The following is a 17,792-nucleotide window of genomic DNA, read 5'->3' as shown; positions in this document are numbered from 1 at the left end:
AAAATCTTTCTCTGACATGGCCACAGGTAAAAGCAGTTCTCCAACAGGTGGCTGAATATTAACATTGAAGCAATCATCCTTGGTACTAAGGAAAAAACACATAAAAGCTGATTAAATGCTTAGTAACTAAATATTCTTAATACTATGTGGTTAAATGGATACATTAAAGCATATGCCAGCATACATAAAGTATTAAGATATTCTTGGCTTAAATGACACAGCTAAAAAGGCTTGAAAATTTTCTTAACACTATTTACAGAGAAATACATCTCTGACCTCAACTGGAAAACTTTTCCCCCCCAAATTATGCAGTTATAGTAAATATACCACTTGACATAGAACTTTAAAAAAAATAGGTAGGCAGCAAGGGTATGCTGTATTACCAGAGGAACACTCATGCAGCTCTCAGAGTAGAGAAGTAATGTTTTATCTTTATTTTGTGTGCTTACAGTATAGAAAATGGAGTGTTTTTGTTTTAAATGCTTAAGATTTTTATTTTAAAGTGTTAGATTAGTCTTTAATAAACAAAGTGGAGTGACCATACTGTGTTTAGATATGTGCTAAGAAAATAATCCCTCATCTGGAAACTTGCTTTCTTGAAACAAAAACCCTTGTTTTCCAGTGGTGTGATTTACTGACATTATTGATGAACATGTGGTGAAAGTTATTATTTCCAAGTACAAGATACGAAGAATTTAGTAAAGGCAACGTTCTCTTTGTATCAGCTAGAAAAACCAACACTGAGTGCATGTATTCATTTAAATCTTGACACTACTCTCTTCAAAAATGACTAATACTACTTTAAAAATATTTTAAGTTACATGTTTAAAGGTAGGTTGATGAGTGTATCAGTTAGGAATGTGTTTGGCTGCAAATAAGCAGAGAATCCAACTAAAAATTTCTTGGGGAATAGGAGCTCCAGAGGTCCTGGAGTTACCAGCCAAAGGCTGGTTCAATGGCTTAAAGATGATGCTAGGGACCCAGGTTTCTCTGGCTTTCATCCCCACCATCCCTAGTGTGTTGGCTCTTATCCTCATGGTTGCCACGCAGCTGTATCCCCAGGGACCACTTTTACATTCCACCAAAGAAGGAAGAGTGATGATGGAAGAGTAGTGAATAACTGAGCTGACCAAATCTCTTCCTTTGCATCAGGAAAGCCCTACAGAAGGACTTCTACACTTGTGTTAGAACTGGTCCAGTGGGGAAGTGGCTAGGGAGGTGGGGACTGCAGATAAGAAATACTGAACATTGGTTAAGAAACACTTTATTACAAGTGGGGTAGGGACACATAATGTAATATGAAAAAAGAAAGAAAAGATATCCATTTTTATTTTATGCTATTACATATTTTATTTTTGTAAGCTGGCTTATATTTTTATTGAGTAAAGACTAGAGTAATAAAAAAGAATGTTTTGAATTATCCACATCTGGATTGTCCAAGGCAAAACAACAAATCCTATTTATTAATTCAATAAAATGTACTGACTACAAACTTGATCCCCTGTACTGTGCAAGTATATGGGGTTTAAAGACAAATGAGACTGGCCCTTGAAGTTCACAAGTCCAGTGAGAGATGCGTTTGTAACAGGATGGTAAGTGCTCCATTAGAGATATGTAGGGAGGGTTATAGTCCATGGGAGAGGGGCTGATTAATTCTGCAGGAAGTGGAGGTAGTCTATTTCTGAGAGGAGGAGAGGGGCATTCTAGACATTCTAAACCTGTGTTTTGGGAATGGTGAGCAGCGTGGAGAGTCAAGAGATGAGGCTGGGCACACTGTAAAGAGTGTCATATACAGCATAACCATTAGTCCCAGTTCTCCCACGGCAGTTTATGATGGTTGTCCGGGAGTCCTATTCAGTTAATGACGCCTTTCATTCTCTAGTGTCCTGATCTGTATGACAGAGTGTATGACGTCTTTACTCATATAACTTTTTTTTTAAATATATTTTTTATTGATATCAGAGAGGAAGTGAGAGGGAGAGAGATAGAAACACCAATGATGAGAGGGATCATCGATCGGCTGCCTCCTGCATGCCCCCCACAAGGGATGGAGCCCACAACCCAGGCATGTGCCCTTGACTAGAATCGAACCCAGGACCCTTCAATCTGTAGGCTGATGCTCTATCCACTGAGCCAAGCCAGCCAGGGCTTTACTCATATAACTTAAGACAAAGGTGTTTCAGTGTTTCTTGAAGCAACAGGGATTTTTGACATAGGAAAATAAATGATCCTATTTGTATGTCAGAAACTCTGGTGGCAATGTGTACGGTAGAGTAGAGGAGAAACCCAAGGCAGGTAGATCAGTTAGGGATCTAATTTAGTAGTCTAGGCAGGGTGTGTGTGTGTGTTAGCATTGACTGTGCGTTTTATTTAGTAAATCCTAACAATGACTTTAAGAGGTAGCTTCTGTTACCTCCAATTTATTGATAATTAAACAATATGCCCAAGGTCACATAGCTAGTAAGTGTCAGCACTGGGGCCTGACCCCAGGTTTATTCTACTCCAAGGTCTGATACATATATATTCATATTCCACTATACAAGGCTATTTCCCTAGGTGGGCAGCACTGAGCATGGGGAACAAGGGAGGAGTTTAGAGTTAAAGGGGCAGATCTGGTGATGGATGGGAGAAAGAGACTGTGAACCTTCTAATGTGAACGTTGGGAGGATGACAACTACTGAAGAAGAAGAGTTTGAGGGATTAAACAAAAATTACTTTGCTTTAGGATATTATATCACATCATATTTTGAGCACCACTGAGTTACTCAGGAAGAGATATTTAGCAGATCACTGGAAATACAAAATAAGACTCAGGAAGGAGGCAAGGGCAGTATATATGAGTTTGGAAGAAACCTGAGTGAAACAGTGAAGAGCTGAAGCCTTATCAGTAGTTAAGATCACATGGGGAAAGGGGATATACCAAGAAAAAGGGTAAGATGGAAACCCGGGGAAGACCTGCATTTAAGTAAAAATGGAAGAAGTGCAAGTTGCAGAAGAGGCGGGGAAAGAGTGGACAGGGAGAAAAGGTATGTGTCAGATACTACAGGAAGGAATAAGAGGCAGCAAGAGGAACTGCTGACCTTAGCAAGGCCGAACAGATTGGAGGAGGAACTCGGGATGCAGGGAGTTGAAGGGCGAATGGGGACATTGGCAGTCAAAAGCAGCAGAAGCTCCCTGAGGAAGAGGCAGAGGCAGAGAAGAATGCTTCAGGGAACCTGAGCATGTTCAAAGGCTGAGGGGAAAGAGCCAATGAGGAGGAAGAAACAAGGCATACCTGATAGAGCAAGGTCTTAAGAGGAGAGGAGGTTGGGAATAAGAGTACAAGGGTGCCAAAACCGGTTTGGCTCAGTGGATAGAGCATCAGCCTGCGGACTGAAAGGTCCCAGGTTCGATTCCGGTCAAGGGCATGTAATTGGGTTGCGGGCACATCCCCAGTGGGAGGTGTGCAGGAGGCAGCTGGTCGATGTTTCTCTCTCATCGATGTTTCTGACTATCTATCACTCTTCCTCTCTGTAAAAAATCAATAAAATATATTAAAAAAAAAAAAAAAAAAAAGAGTACAAGGGTGAAGTGAACCGGTCAGCCCTGGAATGGAGGAGGGAACTTCTGAACACAATAGAGAAGGGGTGGTTAAGACAGAAGTACTGAGGCTGGGACCACGCCCAATGAATGCAGTGGGAGGCTAAGAGAAATATGTAAAGGCTGATGAAAGAGTAAATGGGTAGATATACAGATGTACATGAAATACATATAGTGAACTAATTTAGTGTTACATATAAAGCTTCAGCTTCAAATGGCTGGGAAAACCAGTGTTCTCCAAAGTGAAAAGCACAAGTATCTGCTCTGGCAAAGAAAATCCATTGAGGAAAAACCTGCTAATTATTTTTCTCATTCCTTTTGAAGTTCTGTTTTTTTCTGTACATATTTTAGTATACATATGTTAGCACAGAGAGATATATACACATGTAATTTAAAAATACATTTATACATATAGGGAGTGCACAGAATAAAGATTTTAATGGAAACAGTGTAAATGTACACAATTAAAAAGTTAGAGGACCACTGGGTTAAATTTGTTGTTCTTGTAAGTAATTTTATTCATGTTTTAAAACTGGTTATTCCTACTATATAGAAATGTTGAAGATTTTCATATAATCACATATACATTCCTAAACTCATTAGCTTAAAAACAGATTTTCTGTTGATACTATGATTTCTGGGTTGATAATTATGTTAAATAAAATGATAATTTTGTCTCTGTCTTTCTAGGATTTATACCTCTGTTTTTACTTGTCTTTCCATATTAGGTAGAACTTCCACTATAATGGAAATAGTGTTGAGAGTAGGTAACCTTGTTTTGCTTTTCTGACTTAAAAGAGAATGCTTCCAATATTTTATGCAGTGAGAGGTAAGTTGTATGGCCCAAAGTCTTTTGCGTTTACAACCACAAGTGGCATGCACATTCATGAGCTATCCTTTTGGGTTTTAAAATCAGGGTGATACTAGCCTTACAGAATGACATGGATGCTTCCCTTCTTTTTCTCTGTTCTAGAAAAGTTTAAATAATGTAGAGAATATTTCTTTTTTGAAGTTCTGATACCATTTAACCCTTTTTTATTCATAATTTATACTTTTCTAGGAAACCATTCATTTCATCTAAATATTCCAATTTATTGGGATAGAAGTTTACATAATATTATTTTGTAATTTAGGAGATCTGTTTTATCTCCTTTCTCTTTTTTAATCTTTCCTATGTGTCTTCTTTTTAAAAAAAAAAAATTCACATCAGCCCATAGTTTCTCTCTCTCTCTCTTTTTTTTGTACATTCTCTGTCTTTTAAAAAATGTGTATTTTCTGTATTCAGAAAACAAGGAATTATTTGGAAACATGTATCTTAGATCAGGCTTGATAACCGAATTATTGAAATTTTGTGTGTTTGTGTATACGTATAGCTATATGTACCTGTATGTCTGTCTATATATCTTTCTCTGATTTGTCATTTTCTGATGAGTTATTAAAATTACTATTATCATGGCTTTGTCAATTTCTTCTGGCATTTACATATGTTAGTATTATCACTATGAGTCTCCTCTCTCCTGGTGGGCTGACTGGACTTTTCCTAAGTAGATGAGATGACTGGTGGCATGGACTCAATAAACTGGAAGGCGGGTAGGCAATGGCCTATCTCTCTATCAACAGATGTAATATTGGATTTACCCTAGTAGTAGAGGGCTTGAGAATATTACTCTATTAGATACAACTGAGTTTCATCTCATCTCAAACCATCCATGCCTCTTTCCCACAAATTCAAACGCTGCTGTTCCTTTAGACTCCCACATCCACACCAAAACCCTTCCTGGCAAGCTGTTGACTTTCTTTACAGTACACTTCTTAGGTTTCCAATTAAATGTGTATATTGCTGCTGCTAGGGGTCAAGTTGGAGAACTGGAGGTTGGAAGCAGTTCTTTAATTTCCCAATGACTTTTGTACCCTAACTTTTCTTTTCACTTGTTCATTTTGTGCTTGATATTCTGCCAGATTTGTTCTTACCACTGCAGTAATTTTTCTCCCATGAGTATCGGCTCTATGGTTTTTATTTTCTGTTATTGTTTATCTGCTCTCATTTGCTTTCTTGTAATTCAAATTGTGCCAACTATTCTTCACAATTTCTGGTCAGCTAATGGCTTTCTTTCTTTAATGCACATTCTCTTTTGAAAATAGTATTTTCTGCCTTTTTCATAGATTTTGGACAAAAAGAGGGGTGGATGCTAGAGCTCAGCCCTGTAACTTGAGTCAAACCACATTCTTTTCATACTAGCTAATACATTAATATCTGCTGATCACAAAGATAAGAACTGTTTATGCAGTGTATCTACTTTTAGAGAGATACATTTCTGTATATTATACTAATTTTCAATCTCAATAAATGTAATCAAAAATTTAATTTGATGACCATTTAAAATGCAAAGCAAAAAGAGACATTAACACATCAAGTATCTGGATAACTATATAGCTTCATATGATAGTTTTATCTATCATCTATCTACCTACCTACCTACCTACCTATCTATATGTGTCGTATAACTATAGATTTAGAATGAATCTGGAAGCTAAATTAGGATTATTTTACTCTTGTTCCCTTTCTTTTAATAAATAGAAGTATACCTGAAAGACTTATAGTCCATGTTCTCAGCATTTCTGAAGGCTTCTTACCAAATATGCTCTTATTACCCATAATTTTATGTATTGATTTGTATAATGTATTTCAAGGAAAAAATTCAATATTAGCCATTCTTGCTCCCCCGCCCCCCCACACACACACTTTTTATTGAACCAAGACTAATACAGCACACACCACTAAGCAAAAAGTGCTTTTTACTATGCAAAAGGCACAGTCAGTGATTGGCATCTAAGACTAATTGATCTACTCATTACCACTATCTCCCTATCCCCACTAGCACTACTATGAAGCTATTGATTTAAACACTGTCGATCGGTTTCCATTTTCTGATTTTGGGCAGGCCAATTAAGAAAGTGAGTAATTGTGATTACACTGCTTCAGGATCAATTACATTTGATCCAAGACAAAGTGTTCTTTTTGGAACATACACACAAAATAATTTTTGATCTAGTATCCTTATGTGCTTAATAAAATCTAAAGTACATAATTAATTTTTACCTTCACAACAGCAAAACATATTAATGTACATGCTTAAAATAACAAAGGCTATTTTTGTAAAATGCATTCATCATTTTCCTAAAATGAGTTTTTTAAGAGAAATTGAGAAAAACTGTTTATATACATTTTTCAATGTAAGATAAGAATCAAACACTACCTACATATTTATCTTCAAAGGTATTTAGTTAATTGTGAAAGATAAAATGCAAATCTCATCCAAAGGACTATAGAGGAAATCTTTGTAATAAAAACATAGTTTTAAAAAACCACCCTCATTACATAGAAATATAAAATGTTCTTTAGATAACTTGATAAAAAAGAAAAGAATTCTTTTAGTTAATTTTGCCCTAACTTGGTGCATGAGCTTTGTCATTGGGTTCACATTGTCGAAATCATTAAAATGAATATACCTCTGGCGTTGGAGGCAAATCTATTTAGACTGATGTTACTCATAGTCTTGTGCTCAGTAATATTGATCTGTGTTGTCTAATAGAAAAATAATAAACAATTACTAGGCAATGTTGGGAAAAGTAATCAGTTTTTATATATCACTAATATAGCAGACCTCCCAAAACATAAAGGTGATGATCTGCATAAAATCAATGTGTTATGCTACATTGCTTATATTTATCATTGCAGGTTCTCAGCAATAAATGGTACAATATTAGGTCTGAATTATTGGAAAAATAAAAAGGCATATGAAATAGAAAGGTTGACTATATTTAAATATAAACTTATTTTAAAATGTCTATTTCCTAAACTTGGAGATTTTTTTATCATAACAAATACTGCTTTAAGCAAGTTAAAACTTAAATAAAATGTCCCAATTCATTTTAGAATAAAGACAGAGCAACCTCAAATCAAAATAAGAAACCATATCCTAGACCAGGGAAATATAAAAGAGTTCAAAGATAATTCTTAAAGATGCATAAATATAAACTCTGTACTAATTGCTAATAGTTCCTGGATTTCATTAGAAATGTATAACACATTTAAAAACAATCAATAATGACAAAACTCAATCCTAGAAAAAGCTCTTTTGAATAATATTCACCTGTTTGAAACCTTTGCCAAGTGCATAAATGTTCTTTTGAATTTTATCAAAATAGTTTGTAAATTAAAGTAAAAAGGGAAAAATGTGTGGGTTTTAAGTACTGACAGAATCAATAATTCTCCACTTAAGAAGTTTAAGATAACATATGAGATGTTTAAAAAGATATCTTCTCTGGGCTATTCAGTAATATTATTAAAGTTTTTTTATTTCTCCTGAATTTCCCTCATCAATTTTCTCCTGAATGTTCCAAAACTGCAGAGTTAGAAGAAGTGAAAATATTATTTAGCAGTAGCTTCTTACTTTGTCCAAAAAACTGTGAATTTCCATCACATATGGCAGACTGTAATGGCTAGTTGTATAACAAATACTAAACATACATATATTGTACACAATTTATACAACTACTGCATGGCAGTCTAACCATTGCCAAAGAAAGGCACATTTGTTTAAATGTCTTGTCTCTCAAAGAAAAAAAGCTTTGAAAGCCAAGTTTTGATCTGCTATCCTTTACAGGAAATATAAAACACAGAAAAACACTTGAACTTACCACAACTGGAAACTGGCAGTCTGAGTGGAATCACAGAAGTCAATACCCATTGAAACAGTAATGGATCCCTCAGGCTCAAGAGATTCTAGGAAATTAGATAATTTAGACATGAAAACATGGAGGAGGTGAAAAAGAGGCAAAGTAAACACTAAAAACTTATGTAATGCTTGTAGTTTGGACAAAATAGTCAAATTTAATGATGGTTTATAAGAGCACTTTTAAACTAAGAATATTAAAACAAATTATAAAGTAATTTCACTATTCTGCTTAAAAGTTTTCTTTTTTACAACTTAATTCTGCATATATTTCAATGAACACATTATATCATTTCAGAAACATATCTCATCCTGAGAATGTCCGTTTTACAATATTATCTTTATAGGCATTGAAGGTGAGAGGAAAACAAATTTAGTCCTGAGTGAAACAACTGTAATGAACTATGGGTGCTTTTAAGAAATTATGCATTTAAAACTATGGAATATTTATCTAGATATAAAAAAGTAAATTGTAAACAATCTTTCAAATTTCCAGTGGAAAAAAATCAAAATATAAAAATTTAGAAATGCAAATTAAAGCAAAACTGGAAGAAATTAATTTGTTGTACTCAGAAAATAACCAAGACAACTGGCATTATAGGAACAAATGGTAAGTCCAATATACGTATAACACTAATGTTTTTCAGTTGACAATGATAAAACTTAAAACCGTAACAAAATTTTATTCTTTTTGTGATTCCAAAGTCTGGCTGTACATTAGAAAAGTAATGGAGATCTTAAATATATACCTACTTAGTATAAATATTTATGCATAAATTATACCTATCTACACTAATAAAAGAGTAAGATGCAAATTGACCGTACCTTCGCGAACCCTACCAGACATTCAGGAGTATGCAAATTAACCCAACAAAGATGGCGGGTTAATTTGTATACGCAGGCGCCGAGCGGCTGGGGGCGGGGCAATGATGCAGGCATTCCACACCGCCCCAGCTGCTCTGGGCCTCTGGGCAGCACGGGAAGGCGGAAAGGCGGCTCCAGCAGGAGCCAAGGTGGTGCCGGCAGCCAGGGGAAGGAAGGCCCATTCTTGCACAATTCTATGTGCACTGGGCCTCTAGTATATATAAAAGCCTAAGTGACCGTTCGACCCTTAGCTATAATGCGCACTGACCACCAGGGGAAGATGCTCAATGCATAGGCATGGAAACATGGAAGAGACTGATGAATCTCAGAGGGAAAGGGGGAGGGAGGTGGGTGGGAAAAGATTAACCAAAGATCTTATATGAATACTAGAGGCCCAGTGCATGGATTTGTGCACCAGTGAGATTCCTTGGCCTGGCCTGCAGGGATCGGACCGAAACTGGCAGTCCAACATCCCCCGAGGGGTCCTGGATTGAAAGAGGGCACAGGCCAGGCCAAGGGACCCCACTGGTGCACAAATCCGTGTACCGGGCCTCTAGTATTTAAATAAAAACCATCCATTTTTTTTTAATTTAATAAATCTTTATTGTTCAGATTATTATAATTGTTCCTCTTTTTTCCCCCATAGCTCCCCTCCACCCAGTTCCCACCCCACTCTCTGGCCTCACCTCCTCCACTGTCCTCATCCATAGGTGCACAATTTTTGTCCAGTCTCTTCCCACCCCCCACATCCCTTTCCCCCCGAGAACTGTCAGTCCACTCCCTTTCTATGCCCCTGATTCTATTATATTCACCAGTTTATTCTGTTCATCAGATTTTTTATTCACTTGATTTTTAGATTCACTTGTTGATAGATATGTATTTGTTGTTCATAATTTTTATCTTTACCTTTTTCTTCTTCTTCCTCTTCTTAAAGAATACCTTTCAGCGTTTCATATAACACTGGTTTGGTGGTGATGAACTCCTTTAGCTTTTTCTTATCTGTGAAGCTCTTTATCTGACCTTCCATTCTGAATGATAGCTTTGCTGGGTAGGTTGTAGGTTCTTGCTATTCATCACTTTGAGTATTTCTTGCCACTCCTGTCTGGCCTGCATAGTTTCTGTTGAGAAATCAGCTGACAGTCGTATGGGTGCTCCTTTGTAGGTAACTGTTTTTCTCTTGCTGCTTTTAATATTCTCTCTTTGTCTTTTGCTCTTGGCATTTTAATTATGATGTGTCTTGGTGTGGACCTCTTTGGATTCCTTTTGTTTGGGATTCTGTGCGCTTCCTGGGCTTGTAAGTCTATTTCTTTCACCAGGTGGGGGAAGTTTTCGGTCATTATTTCTTCAAAGAGGTTTTCAGTATCTTGCTCTCTCTCTTCTTCTGGCACCCCCATAATTCTGATGTTGGTACGCTTGAAGTTGTCCCAGAGGCTCCTTACACTATCTTCAACTTTTTGGATTATTTTTTCTTTTTGCTTTTCTGGTTGAGTGTTTTTTGTTTCTTTGTATTTCAAATCTTTGACTTGATTCTTGCGGTCCTCTAGTCTGCTGTTAGGTCTCTGTATAATATTTTTTATTTCAGTCAGTGTATGTTTAATTCCTAGTTGGTCCTTTTTCATATCCTCAAGGGTCTCACTAAATTTATCGGCCTTTTCTAGGAAATTTTTGAAAAACCTTATAATCGTGGTTTTGAACTCTATATCCAGTTGTTTGCTTTCCTCCATTTCTCTCATTTGTGATCTGTTTCTTTGTTTCCGCATTTTGGCTGTTTCCCTGAGTTGGTAGAGAAGCTTTGTGTGCTAGGTGTTCTGTAGGGCCCAGTAGCTCAGCCTCCCCAGTTACCTGAGGTGGACACACACCCTTGGTGCACCCCTTTGTGGACTGTGTGCACAGCCTTGTTGTAGTTAAGTCTTGATTGTTGTTGGTATCACTGGGAGGAATTGACCTCCAGGCCAATTGGCTGTGAGGATCAGCTGTGTCTATGCTGGGAGAACTTCTGTGCTGGAGACACCCTTATGGGGCAGGACTTGCAAAATTGCAAAAGCCTCTGTGCTCAGCTTGGATGGGGCAGAGTCTCAGGGCGGAGCAGACAGTCTTGGCTTCCCGTCAGCCCTGCCCTATGAGGACCCTGGGTCTCAGTGTCCCTCGGTAATCGCTGCAAGCACTTCTGAGAAAAAGCTGCCCTTGAGCTTCGCCCACTGCCAGACAGTCCAGTTTCTCCCTGAATGAGTCTGGGTTCCCAGAGTCTCGCCCGGAACTGGAGTTCAGCGCAATTGGGAGCTTCCGTCTCCCTCCCACTTGAGAAAGCCAGCCGCGCACTCAGCAGTTAGTCCTCTCTGCACGTGCGCACCTCCAGACCTCTGCCTTCCATAGCTCTCCCGAGTCTCAGTGTGCTTTTCTCTTTTCCTGCCAGTCCAGATTCCCCCCGTTTGAGTCTGGGTCCCCAGGGTCTCACCTGGAACTGGAGTTCAGCGCAGTCAGGAGCTTCCGTCTCCCTCCCACTTGAGAAAGCGAGCCGCATACTCAGCCACTGGTCCTCTCCACGTGCCCACGCATCTCCGTACCTCAGCCTTTTGCAGCTCATCTGAGTCTCAATGTGCTTTCCTCTTTCCTTCTAGTTGTAGAATTTCCACTCAGCCAGCTTTCCTGTGGTTCTGGATGGTGTCCGTTTTGTCTTTTAGTTGTAGTTTTGAAATTGTTGTGCGAGGCAGCAGTTTAGGTGTTTACCTATGCCGCCATCTTGGTTCCTCTCCCCAAAACCATCCACTTTTGATTTCCACTTTGCTAAAAGTCTTCAGTGTAAGTACAGTCATACTATACAGTAGCTTTATATTTAGCTTTATCTATTCTGTATATACCTTATTAGATAGATGTAGTTATATTTTAGCAGGCACACTCTAATCCAGTAGACTGTAACTATCCTAGGGCTTGTTTGTAATATGATTTGCCATTAAATGTTAACAATGACAGAGAAGATGGTACAGATGGGACCAAAGAATTCAATAAGCTTATTATATCAAGAAATATATTTATGTCTTATAGTCTTAATGAAGACTAGGCGGTATAAGAGGGTACTTGTTTGATGCTGTATTTCATTAGTTTGTAAATTTAACATTGACCAGGATGCTGTGCCAGTACCAGACTTGCTGCCAAAATCTTTGGCAAATAGGCATTACTGTTGAATACATAACTATAATGATACTTTTTTTTTTTGCATTTTTCCTAAAGCTACACCTATCAGTTTACAGCTCTGTCAGTCACACTGTTCAAGAATATTCTTTAGTGAATCCTACTGCTTTGTTCTGTGCCATGATATACTGGGGTATGGTCTAGTCTGTAGCTGAATACCAACTAGCATATGCTGTCATCTCCATAACATAATGGCATTCATGATTTAGATCTCTCAAATCATGTATCCCTGTATTTCATTTGACAAAGTGACAGTTTTCAAAATGTCTTGTTGATAGCACTCTTTGACATAGTTTGGTATCGTCTTTAGTCTTGAGATAATTAAGTGGGAGTTTAGTGCCATGCTAATCCTGAAGGACAGCTCATGATCAATGGTATGTTTTATTATATAAATGCTTCAGGAACAAAGTGCTCAGCATAAAATTATTCATATAATGAATGTTCATAATATTTGAACCCTACTACATTGGAGAAGTCTACCCATTCAGGTGTCTTTATTTGGATACTTCTCTGGATCTCTGTTATATACATGAGAGCGTTAGCTAGAAATGGCTGAAAAACACTGGTTCTATTACACCACACCATTAATCATGAAAAATAAAATCACACAGATGCCATCTACTTTGATGTGACAGTGGTACAGTAACTAATGAAATCTTAGCTGACCTCAAATGTGTCAATTGTTAACATAAAGTCACTGAACACAGTCATTGAACAGCCTAAGGCTATTCTCTCTTTGTGTGTGTCTGTTTTACATCTCTTATATACTGGTCTCTCTGGGGGAAATGTCACATTATGCCTAATATTCTTGCAAGGAATTCAGTTTCACACTTTAAAGGCAGGGTAAAATTCAGACAAAAGTCATCACATATTAAACATGAATATAAAACAGATTGGTGACAAATAAGAAATCTGCTGTGGGGGAGAGGTGGGGTAGGTGGAGGTGGAAGAGGGCATAGAAGAGATAAATGGTTTATGGGGAAAAATAAGTAAAGTTAAAAAAACAACAAGAAATATGCTGAGCTCCTTACTATATGTATATTTGCTTATTAAATACAACAATTATCTTAGCTGCCTTATTTCACAAAGCATGAAAATATAGTATTTGTTTTTTGTTGCAGTTTTAAGATGTTTTTGGAGTAACTCCACTATAATCTATTGATAAAAGAGACTAGGTAGTATTTTATACAAATATCTACTGCATGGTAAAGAACTCTGTATCTTGAGGATAATTCAATAAATGCCAATGAAATGAATGAACATTATAGTCATAAAATGTGCCTAAGGAAATAAAAGCCTACTACTAGTACTGAGGCACTGGTATATGTTCACATTTTATTTCTGTGTTAGGGCCATACTATAAAATTTATTATATTTATTTATTCTATTCTACATAGGCCAGCAAAAGTTCAAGTCATTGACTCATTGTGCCAGCTCAAAGAAATGTTAATACTGTTCTACTGTTTTAACCTTTGGATAACATTTTCAACCTTTAGACAATTTATCTATCAGCTGCTTGACACTTCTTAATTTTTTAACTAGGTAAAAAAGGCTTAATTTTAAGCAATCAAAACAAATTGTGATACTCACAAAATAATAAATATATTATTATATTAATATATTTACATATATTAACTTTACAAAAAATTAAAAATCAGGACACTGTATTCCTTAAATGGTATCTTAGTTTCCAAATTATTTTTTTAAATAAAGGGTAATAAGTGTGTTCTGAAATCGCCTTACTATATCTCTACATTGCTTACTTATAAAACTCTAACATATTCCATCTATTATAAAGTGGTTTATTCCTTTGTGTAAAAATATAACACAAAGAATGACTTCTTTACTGAATGAATGACTCATGAAAAGTATATAAGAGGATTCAACAATGTCAGAGAGCTCAGGTAAAGATGAACAAACATGGAATGTCTATGTGAAATAATGAGAAAGAAGGCACAGTCTGGTCAAAAGGCTTTGCTCACCTAAACTTATAAAAAGAAAGTATTTGGATCTTTCTGATTATACATTTCAAGGATTCAATGATAGAAACCATAATTACTTTAAAAAAAATGTTTTTATTGATTTCAGAGAGGAAGGGAAAGGGAGAGAGAGTTAAAAACATTAATGATAAGAGAGAATCATGGATCGGCTGCCTCCTGCACACCGCCTACTTGGAATCGAGCCTGCAACCCAGGCATATGCCCTGATCAGGACAACCTTATATTACTTTTAACGGAGAGCCTGAAGCTTCTCTGATCAAAACTTTAGTGCTGTCTCCACTTATGCAAAATAGAAACAGAGACAGACATTCTAGTTATTATCCTATTTTAAACTCAAAGTAAGACATATAATTATTACACTTAATTTTTACAAGGTACATTTTTAATACAGTACTTAAAAATGTAAATAGATGACATCTGGTCAGACAGTATCATGTATGGGCCACTGAGGTAACCTGGAACACATGCTGCGTCGGAGGGACAGCCCCTCAACACCGCTGGCCACGCAGCCTGTGGGAATAAAGACCCAGAAATGCCATAGCATGTGTTTTATTCCAAAAAATGAGATTTCTGTGTTGGCTTTTTAAAAATGTATTTAAAAAATCTTGATTTTTAAATAGTGGCAACAGATTAAAATATTTTTAAAACATGATGTGTATAAACACCAGTAATATACTCTGGGCTAGTATATATTGTATGTGTGGAAAGGAAGACAAGCAATATAGTATACAATCTTTCATTCTTCACTCCCTTCACTTTTCAATTTATGGGATGTGAAAGGAAACAGGGAAGAGGAGAAATGGCAGGTACTGCAATAAAAAAGATAGTCTAAAATCAGGAATGAGGCTGAGGTAGAGAGGTAGGAGGAAGGTGATGCAGATAGGTAAAGCAGGAGGCAATTTTGATTCTTTAGACCTATCCTTCTGTGAATACTAAGGGCAAAGAAATGTTTTTTTATTTTTATTTTGTATGATAAATTCGGTTTAAAAGGGGAAAAAGAAACATAAACTGAGTATGCTAATATCAATAAAATAATACGTATTCTACTTTACTTTTAAAATGAACACATTTACTTATCAAATATAGTTCAAGTTTTAAATGAGAATATTTACCTATTGGATTAAAAACATGCATTTCCATGCCTGCAGGAAGTTTTTTTTCTCCGATGTGGATATTTTCGATCTTTCGATCTGTAGTATTACTCAGTGTTATTTGTACAGAGACCATCTTATCCCCCAAAATGCAAGGCTGTCTTGAAAAGAAGTAATGGGCAGCTAGTCCTTTCCCACTCATGCGATGAAGCAGCACATGCGTTTTCATTGGTACAAAGACAGGAGTACTGACCTATTGTATGTTGGAAAAAGAAGGAAAAAAATGAATTAGTAAACATGGTTAATAATTCTCTTAGAAAATATGCAAAAATTTCTAACATTAACCCTTGCTTTCCCTAAAGTATTACATAAACCACAATAACAAACATTAGCAGAACATCACACACATAGATAATTAAGTCATAAATTTTTTGTAAATTTCTTCAAAACTATTAATTTTTCTGTACTCTGCAAACATAAATATTTTGAAAATATGTCTAATAGAATCACAGTTATATAAATACATTCTTTATTTTAAGCTTATAAAGTTTTTTGTTAGTTTTTTGTACGTACACTATATTTGAACATTTTGCTAGTTTTTAAATTAGTTTTAATAATTTATCGGTTGATTTTCTCAGGCGTTTGAACTGTAAGACAGTCTTATTTGCCAATAATGAACATTTTTGTACCTTCATTTCCAATCCTGAGTCCTTGAACTTTTTTCACCTTGAGTTTCTTTCACTGTAAATGGAAGACTACAACCTCCTTTAAGGTGGTTTCTTCCTTTGCTTTAATGATTAAAAAGATCTTCCCTACTTTGAGATCAGGTAACTTCTTCACTTCTATTTTCTTCTAGAGCTTTCTTTTTTTCTTTTTCTTTTTTTTTTAATTCAGTGAAACTGATGTAGCCTACTGACTCCATATTGAAGTACTCTTCTCTAAATATTTAACCAATAGTATGTACATGATTTTTTTAAAAACATTTTCCCTGACCCTTGTACATGATTTAATGTTAGCCATTCCTCAATGACCTTAAAGTACAAACATTCTAATTATTTATGTACTTGGGAGATAATTTTGGGCCTTGATTGAGCTGTTAACCCAGCACCACATTGTTTTATTTCTTATAGCCCTACAATATGATTAAATTATTTGGCAAAACAAAGCGTCTCTCATTCCTCTTCCCTCTCCCACCATTTTCTTGCCTAATCATCTCTTTATCCTTCCACTGAACTTTAGATTTCTTTAGTTAAATTCTCTGCTCCATCTTGAGTGAAATCAGAGGCAGCATAGTAAATGAAGAAATAGTCCATTCTAAACTCATGTCCTGGCTATCTTTCCACTCAAAGCTGAAGTATTGCATGTGGCTTGACCTAACATGGCCAAGCTTTTTTTTTTTTTTTAAATCAATTTGTAATTAACCAAGCCTAATCAAGACTATTTCCTAACAAGAGCTCTCCCAAACTAGGTTTTCTATTATAAGTGTGAAAGTACATATTAATCTATTCACCATGTTCACTATGCCACTGACTGATGACATTAAAACCTCATACTATATAATAAAAGGCTAATATACAAATCGACCAAATGGCGAAACAACCGGTCGCTATGATGTGCACTGACCACCAGGGGGCAGATGCTCAATGCAGGAGCTGCTCCTCTGGTGGTCAGGGCGCTCCCACAGGGGGAGTGCCGCTCAAGCCAGAAGCTGGGCTCATGGCTGGTGAGTGCAGCGGTGGTGGCGGGAGCCTCTCCTGCCTCTGCGGTAGTGCTAAGGATGTCTGACTGATGGCTTAGACCAGCTAAGGCCCGTCCCTGGAAGTCAGACATCTCCCGAGGGCTCCCGGACTGCAATAGGGTGCAGACCGGGCTGAGGGACGGCTCACCCGCCCCCCGAGTGCTTGAATTTCATGCACTGGGCCTCTAGTTAATAATAAATTAAGATTCATCAATAAAAATCCAAAAGTTAAATATCATATATGCAAAATGATAGAGTGTCTTCAAAGCATCATTAAAGTATAGTATTCCTTTTCCAAAAGCTCAATCTATACGGGTGGACAATTTAAAATATAACCTAATAAATACTTAGGTAAATTTTAAATTTTGGCTATATAAAATAATAAACAACTGGCCTATGCATCCTATTTGGGCTGTTTAATGATCATAACAATAGTCTAGTATTTTAAGTTTTCAAAGCACTTTCATTTTTAAGTGTAGGTTCTTTTCCTTGTATAAAAATTATTTTCAAAACTCTTCTGTTTCAATGCTCACACTAAGTTCTATTTTCTTTACAAATTCGGGAGTGGGAGTGGGAGTGGGAGTGGGAGGTGGTG

The 17,792-nt window shown here is 36.6% G+C and overlaps 1 protein-coding gene across 4 annotated transcripts in view; it reads right to left on the bottom strand.

Annotated features, from left to right (window-relative positions):
* AP3B1 (adaptor related protein complex 3 subunit beta 1) overlaps positions 1-17,792 on the bottom strand; it is a 215,024-nt gene that overhangs the window by 16,801 nt on the left and 180,431 nt on the right. For all 4 annotated transcript variants that reach the window (XR_013961150.1, XR_013961151.1, XM_080679402.1 and 1 more), the window contains 3 exons: positions 15,481-15,712; positions 8,281-8,365; positions 1-85 (listed from right to left, as the gene is read on the bottom strand). The exon at positions 1-85 is cut by the window's left edge and continues 13 nt beyond it. Coding sequence is in view for 2 of the 4 variants with exons in the window: in XM_080679402.1 (XP_080535528.1) it covers positions 1-85; positions 8,281-8,365; positions 15,481-15,712 (402 nt within the window). In the remaining 2 variants the exon portion in view is untranslated. The remainder of the gene's footprint in view (positions 86-8,280; positions 8,366-15,480; positions 15,713-17,792) is intronic.

This window comes from Plecotus auritus, assembly GCF_963455305.1.
Source record: "Plecotus auritus genome assembly, chromosome: 7".
Taxonomy (NCBI): domain Eukaryota; kingdom Metazoa; phylum Chordata; class Mammalia; order Chiroptera; family Vespertilionidae; genus Plecotus; species Plecotus auritus.
This window is presented reverse-complemented; position numbering and strand designations above follow the sequence as displayed.